General features: G+C 50.5%; 1 protein-coding gene across 1 annotated transcript; it reads right to left on the bottom strand.

The window, feature by feature from the left end:
* Positions 1–5,952: 5,952 nt before the first annotated feature.
* On the bottom strand, positions 5,953–6,959 carry LOC149526003 (olfactory receptor 52K2-like). The gene has a single exon (XM_089776617.1). It carries the CDS (start codon positions 6,957–6,959, stop codon positions 5,997–5,999), a length of 963 nt encoding a protein of 320 aa, XP_089632743.1. The 3' UTR covers positions 5,953–5,996.
* Between the last annotated feature and the right edge of the window lie 934 nt (positions 6,960–7,893).

Here is a 7,893-nt window from a genome sequence, read left to right as displayed (position 1 = left end):
AGATAGTTAATAGCCAAAACTTCAAGGGATTAGAAACACTGATTCTCCTTCCTTTCTTTCTTTCTTTCTTTCTTTCCTTCTGTCTGGGGTTCAGAAGCTCTGTCTGAGGCAGGGATTTTATTGTGCTTTCTAACCTTACTAACCTGCTCCATTTCACTTTAAAAACTGGGATCCATGCTTTAGTTTTCAGGGTGAAAGCTTTGCCGTTCTTGATGTCACATCTTATATGGGTACCTTTTTTAAATCGTATAAATTCTGGAATTCTGCCCAGTGCACAATGTGCTTTCCCGATGCACTGGGAGCAGAGCAGATCAACATTTTGGTTCCAATACTTTCCGCAGTGCAAAGTCATTTTTCAAGGCAGATGAAATTTTGGCAGAAAATTTTCATTGTGCTCTAAACTTCCCGGGTTTGGAGATGAAATCTTTGCCCTCCCCCACTCTCTCACCTAAAACAGAAACTCCCCAAAACCTTCTGTAAAAATATTTTTGAGTAAAAATCTTTGACTCTTATCTGTAATTTATTTTTACTGAACACAAAGATTATAAGTGAAAACAGATTTTAAAGGGGAATATTTCCTGCTTTGGGGGTTGATTTTTCATCGACTCAAGAGAAACATTTTCAATATAAATGTGAGGGGAGGGAAATGAAAAAACAAACTAAAAGTATCCAGCAAAAAATAATTGGTTTTGTGGGGAGGTTGTTTATTTGTTTTGTTGCCTAGCTCTAATTGTGAGATCACACGCACTGCAAACGCTGAACCCCCTCCAGTCTGCAAAGCCTGTGACAAACACTGCAGTTTAACTGAGTGATAGAGATGTAGCCGTGTTAGTTTGGTCTAGCTGAAACAAAAGACAGAACTATGTAGCACTTTAAAGACGGTTTATTAGGAGATGATCTCTCGTGGGCCAGATCCACTTCCTCAGATCAATATGTGTGAATCAATGCACACAAAACAGATATAAGACTCTCTCACAGGGAGAAAGCTGTTGCTTGCCATTTCAGCCAGACTGACCGTTCCCTCAATGACCTGAAAACATGCACATTGCATAAAGAGACTTTAACTCCAGACTTCAACGAGAAGCTTCAGAATTGTCATTCATGCTTAAATTTGACACTTTACGTACAGGTTTAAACAAAGACTCTAATTTTCTCCCCCATTACAAGATAGCTTCCCCAATTATCACCCCTATGTCATTACCTCACAGACACCAAACTTCCCCCCTCACTCCCACTCTGTTCTAAAATTTGATTTGTCAATTTCACACGTGTTCATTTTTTTTATTGTATCACTTTGGTATATATGGTTGTGCCGATTTTCTTCCACATATTGATCTGAGGAAGTGGGTCTGACCCACGAAAGCTCATCACCTAATAAACCACCTTGTTAGTCTTTAAAGTGCTACATAGTTGCAGTTTAACTTAGCTCCCTTTCAGTCAGCCTCATGCCGAGGATTTTCCAAAGAGCAGCTCTTTCCCTGCTGCCACCCCATGCGTTCAAACAGCCCTACATGGTCACCTACCTCCTGGTAGGTCTCCAGCCTGCCCCTCCTCATCTCACGGTCTTGCTGTGCCCGTGTGTGTCTGTGTGTGTATGAGTGCGAAATGTCCAGGCAACATTGCAGGGACTTTATAATTCATCTCAGCTAAGCCCTTTGGGAGCTGTGCACCAGAGGGCCTTCTCTGGGGACTGTGGCCTCTAATTGTGCTAGTCCAAGGCCCTGAAGGAGCAAGGAGATTGGCCCTAGATTGCTTCTCACTGGCCTGCTCTGCTTTGCCAGCCCCAGGGTATGGAGCCAGGAGGGTGTTGTGCAACCTAGCTGTGCACATTAGGGCTAGTGGGGTTGGTTCCCTCTTTCTGTGTAGCTTCCCCAGGGGAAAATCCTCTCGTCTAAGAATTTCAGTCAGGTTGGAGCCACACCCTAGAGCAGGGCCTGACGGAGCTCCCTGCCCAGCAGCCGGCTCTGAAAGGATGCCCTGCCTGTAACCACAGATGAACCTCAACCTTGGATCTCCTGGCAATGCTCTATTGTCTAAGCCAGAAAGCCACTTCCCCCGTGGCCTGGCTCCATCACACACACACACACACACACACACACACACACACACACTAGCTTTCTTCCCCACCATCAGTCACTCCTGTGATGCTGGCCTTTCCAGCAGGGCTGCTCTGGCAGCACCAAGGACACAAAAAGCCAGTGGACTGGATTCCCCAGGTGTGAGCTGGTGTGGCCAGGTCCTACTCTTTGCCTCTTACCCAGTCCTTGGCAGGGCTATGTTGGGGGCCAGACAGGAGCAAAGGAGCAGGGTCAGAATGTCATTGGGCCCCACAATCCCCAGCAGGAGTCCTGGGCCTTGGGGATGTATCGTGCACGTGTTGTTTAGAGCAGCCCTGAGGCTGCTCCGACCTTTACAGGCCATGGGTCTGAGGCGATACCACTGGCTCCCTTGCACGGCTCTGTTCCAGTCTGTTCCATTCAGGACTTCATACCATGCGCCCTCACCACAGTGTGTGAGCTCCTTCCGGTAGCACCTCACGTTACCGCCTGTCACGTGCTGCCTCCCCTGCCCTGTCCGGGGGAAATGTGTGGGGCAGAGCGGTGTGAGAGGAGGCCAGTGAGAGACATGCCCTGTGCCTGTGAAGCGGAGCACACAGAGGTTTGGGAGGGCTCCTTGCTCTGGGAAGTCTGTTTCACAGTCTCAGGTCAGACCACAAGTGAGCTCTGTCTCCTGCACTGACGCTCTTCGCCCTTCATGCCGAGCCTGCCCCAGGGCCTGGCATCTGAACTGTTGACCATGGTCTTCAGCCCAGACTTTCTGAAATGCTGAGTCTAGTCCATTAAACAGGGACCAAGCCTTGAACTTGAAGTGCTCCCGTCCCCTCACTGTGCCCGGACAGGGCCGGCCCACAACATTTTGGCACCTGAGGCAGGGCGCTCAAATGACGCCCCCATGTCCCCTCTCTTGGGCCAAAACTTTGAAAGGTCTCAATTCTGCCGTCTTCCTGTTCTTTTTGCTCCCCTTCCTCCAGCACAGCACTCCACCATCTCCGAGCAGGGAGAATACATCTGCACCAGCAGCAGACACAATTTTCTACACTCTGGGTCCTAGTGGCTCCACCCTACAGTCTGGCACCTGAAGCAGCCGCCTCAATACGCCTCATGGTAAGGCCAGCCCTGTGCCCAGGGCATGTTGGGAGCTGTTCAGAATTAAGGCCAATGTCCGTAGCTTGGAAAGTAGTTGAAGAAAGGAATAAATTATCTCTCCAGGGGGTGTGGCACAACTCCCTGCAGTTCACTTTGGCTACGTCTACGTGGCATGCCTTTTTCGACAGAGGCTTTGTCAACAGCCGCGGGCAGGTAGTTCAAACTACCGGGCATTTAAAAACGGCAGTGCCCGGGAACATGCAAATAAAGTCCAGGATATTTTAATCCCGGGCTTCATTGGCACGTTCGAATGCCTACATTAGCCACTCAAGGGTGGTGAACCCGTCTCGAATAGAATAGAAGTCAATCCAGACCAAGGATGGTGGTGCAACACAAGACTGATTTTTGGAACTCTTCGGATGGAGCTCCAGGGGGCAGGGAGAACGGATCACAAAATCCTTTTCCCACAACAATGGCCTTGTCATCAATTTTGCCCCCCAGACATCCCGGCAAGAGGGTATTTGCAGCTTATTGTGACCCATTCAAAAGAGCACACACTGCTTACCCAGTCGTTATTTTACGGGTACCGTCAGTGCTCTGCATGCATTCCCGGACACAGACACAACCCAGTGCAGGCCACTACTGTATTTTTACCTAACCCCTCTTCCGGCCAGCAGCAATAGGAGCCCTTATACCTCTCTCCTAGGGACTTGTGATACCCCCACTTTGGACCAATACCCCTGTGTTCCCAGGCCAGGTGTGGAAACCAATCACAACCTCTACAGCCTCGAGGCTATTCCCATTCACTGGCACCGTAAATCGAAGACACGGTGCTTTGTACCTGGAAAGGAGGGGATAAATGAAAAGACGGGGAAAGGAACAGGCAAAGGAACAAAAGAGGTCAGATCCATGGGACCCCAGCTACTTTCACAGTGCAGTGGGGCGGCTGCTCCACTCTGGTAAGGGAGGGATTAAAAGCAGGCTGGAAAGAACCCCTTCCAATGGAAGGGACACTTATCAGCCAATCAGACGGCAGCTTGCTGGGACAGCCCTGTTTATAAGGAGCTGCTCAGCAGAGCTGTGGGCAGTTGGGTCCTGACCAAGGAGGGAGCAGGGGCAGGTTCCCAGGGAGGAACACCCTAGTTGGAGCAGTGCTGGGCAGGCTGAGAGGAGCAGAGAGAGAGAGGCTCCAGCTTGATAGCCCCCAGGCTCTGGGCCTTGAAACAAGGGCCGAGAAGGTGCAGGGGGTGACGGGGAAGCAGCCCAGGGAATGTGGGCAGTTAAGGGAGAGAAGGAGGGTAGGACAAGGCTGCAGCCAGAGGGTCCCTGGGCTGGGGGACCAGGGTACTGGATGAGCCTGGGCACCCCCACCCCAAGTCCCTTGCACCGGACCTTGGTGTGTGGCCTTTACAGTATAAATACATGACTAGGAGCCACCCTTGCGCCATCTGTTAGCTCCACGACCCTGGGAGGCTTCGCTAGACCCAGCTGCCTTCTCTCCCTGGCTCAGGAGCACCAGAACAGCGCAGGCCAGGTCACGCAGCTGGGGCCGGGGACAGGCAAGGAAAATGGAGACGACTGTGGTGAGTTCAATTGCTGAGCCCTCCTTGGGCTGAATTACCACTGGGCCCGTCTCCCCCACCCTCCTGGGCTCCCCTCGACTCTGTCCTGCTGTGCCAGGCCTGCAGGCCTCCTCCAGCACTGACAGACAGAGGGTCACAGCTCTCTGCAGTGAAATACAGACACTGGGATCCACTCAGCTCTGGGAAGGCTCGGCTACAGGGATGTGCCTCAGCACCCAAATGCACAACCTTTTCATCCACGAAAGAGACTATTTACCTGTCCCCGCTCCCTCTCAAAGTTGTTCTGACAATCTTTCACACACAGGCGGCCTTTCAGTCTAGGCCCCCAGGTCAGTCCACAATGTTCCCAGCAGTCCTCTTGGGTGGGTAGCCAGGGAGACCTGATCTCCTACATTACCTCACTCATAAGGCAGGAGTCCTTGGTTTTAGTCTGACACCCCACCTAGCTACACATGGAACAGTCCATGGTTGAAGATGGATTCCAGCATCTGGCGACATGGTCACATGTCTCTGCAAGACCTCGTCTCCATACTTCGTGGGCTGACCCACGTGTCCGCAGGCAGGCTAAGCTTCATTGTCTCTTTGCTAATGGGGCCTGAAGTACCATTAGTGGCTCTCACAATGTTAATAACACAGGAGTCTACTCCACATGCCCAAGCAGGGATGTAGCGAGGGCGGGCATTTGCTTCTGGGCGCCATGCTAGGGGGGCACCAATTTAGTCCCATTCCACTCCCCCTGTCATCCCTCAGCTCACCTGCTCCTCTTCTGCCCACCACTGCTGGCTGGAGCCTCCTCCGCCCCTCTCCTCACCCAGCCCGACCCTCCTCCATCTCTGCCGGTGGGTTAGTGCATATTTCAGATGCATATTTACATAATGCATATGGCCTAGTCCCAAAATGGAGGTGGCAGGAGAAGACGTGGTACAAGCTCCCCTCCCCCTCCTCGCAAGGTCGAGCTCTGCCAAACACCAAGTTTGGGGCTCCGCCGCACGGTGGCGGAGGGGGGGAGGCGCAAATTTGGCCTTTGCCCCCAGGCGCATAACACCCTCACCATGCCTCTGTGTCTAAAGTGAGCTGCAAAGATGATACATACGTATAAATGGGAAAATCATATATGGTAGATTACAACTTTTCCAGTGATATTTTACATGAGGTATTTCTCATAAAGCACAGATGCAGTCATATTCAGATGCATATTTCCATAATGCATATGGGATGCCCCGACACAGGGATTTTCCTGTATCCTGGGGCTCCTTCAGTGGCCCTCCTAGATAGTGACCTCTGCAAAGAGCTTTCTTGGGCAAAAGAGCTTCAAGATCTGTTTCCGGATCTGCTTGGTCTTCATGCCGTAGATGACTGGGTTTAGCATGGGGGTCAGGACGAAGTACAGGTCGGCAAACAAGACGTGGGAGTGGCGAGGAATGCTGATGCCAGACATGTGCAGGTACATGGAACCGATCCCTCCCACGTAGAAAAGCAGGATGACACCGATGTGGGAGCTGCACGTACTGAAGGCCTTGTGACGCGCCTCGTGGGATGGAAGCCGCAAGAGGGAGTGGAGGATCATGCCGTAAGAGAAGGCGATGCAGATGGCGTCTGCCCCCACCAGGCCCGTGGCCACAACGATGCTGTACAGGTCGCTGACTGATGTGTCGGTGGTGGCCAGCTCCACCACGGTCACATGGTCACAATAGGAATGAGGGATGACATTTGTTCTACAGTAGGAAAGACTGGTTAGAAGGCAGGTTAAGGGTGGCACGACCGTCACCCCCCTCGCAAGGGACAGCAGCCCGATCAAGGCAATCTTTGGGTTGGTTAGGATGGCCTTATATCTCAGGGGCTTGCAGATAGCCACGTATCGGTCTATGGCCATGGCCAGGAGTACCCCCGACTCCATGGCGGTGAGGAAAAGGATGAAGAACATCTGGAGGAAGCAGGACTCGTAGCTGATCTCTCTGGCATCCAGCCAGAAGATGCTCAGCATTTTGGGGACAACAGCCGTGGAGAAGACCAGATCAATGACAGCCAGCATGGAGAGGAAATAGTACATGGGCTCATGGAGGGTCACATCCTGCTTTACCACAAAGAGAACAGCACCGTTTCCCAGCAGAGTAATTATGTACATGATGCAGAGCGGGATGGCGATCCAGATGTGCTGAGATTCCAGGCCAGGGACGCCGGTCAGCAGGAACGTAGAGGGGTTAGAGCAGGACTGATTGGAGAATGACATGACCTACGGCATGTGCCAGTCAGTCGATTTGCAGAAGTTTTTTCCCTGCCATGCAATATTAGATATGGTGCTCCTGTCAAATAAAAATATCTGATTCCTACATGAAGAAAAAAATAAATTTTAGACCCACACGGCTCTAATGTGAATATGTTCTCACATCTTGTGTCAAAAAGACCAAAAGGTGTAGCCATGTTTGTCTGTAACTTTAAAAACGAATGGTCCTCTGGCACTTTAGAAACTAACCAAAATGTATAGAATCATGAGCTCTTGTGGGCAAATCCCACTTCATCAGATGAGCTGGAGAGGAATAACAGAAGCCTGGAATTTTATAACAGAAAAAGAAGGGCGGAGGGGGGAGGTACCTGTCAATTGTAGGACTGGTGCTAATGTTGGAAGTGTCCCATCCTTGGCTTTTGATGTACAAAGAGGTGTTAAATTCAGGGAAGCCTGGATTTGTCTTTGGACACTGATTAGGTATAAAACTATTCTTACTTGTTCACTAACTCTTGAATCCCACAACTGTAGAGAAATCTATATGATTTTCTATCGCTTTTTTTGCTGTTCATCAATCATCATCATCATCATCATCAACTACAACCATAGGCTCAACGCCCTCTGATGTCCGATGCCTCCTTCGCTATTTCCTTCCATCTTTTCCTGTCCACTGCAGAGTGCCTTACTTTCTGTAGACTAGCTCCGCACCAATCTACTACATCATCTCCCCATTCTCTGTGGGGTCTGCCTCTCCTATTCGGACCATCCATTATATTAAATACCAAGGTCTTGACTTTTCACTCGTAGTTCAGGATCTTTCTATATCAACTCCTCTCAAATGCCAATATCCTTCTCTTCAAATCTTTCGTTAGCATTCATGTCTCACATCCGTACAACATACTGGTAAATATGCACGTTTTCAAGACACTCAGCTTCATTC

This window comes from Pelodiscus sinensis, chromosome 1 (assembly GCF_052426305.1).
Source record: "Pelodiscus sinensis isolate ZL-2025 chromosome 1, ASM5242630v1, whole genome shotgun sequence".
Taxonomy (NCBI): Eukaryota; Metazoa; Chordata; order Testudines; family Trionychidae; genus Pelodiscus; species Pelodiscus sinensis.
This window is presented reverse-complemented; position numbering and strand designations above follow the sequence as displayed.

Bases quoted from the DNA above. Each gene is read 5' to 3' on its own strand.
- LOC149526003 (XM_089776617.1), bottom strand. From the start codon at position 6,959: ATGTCATTCTCCAATCAGTCCTGCTCTAACCCCTCTACGTTCCTGCTG.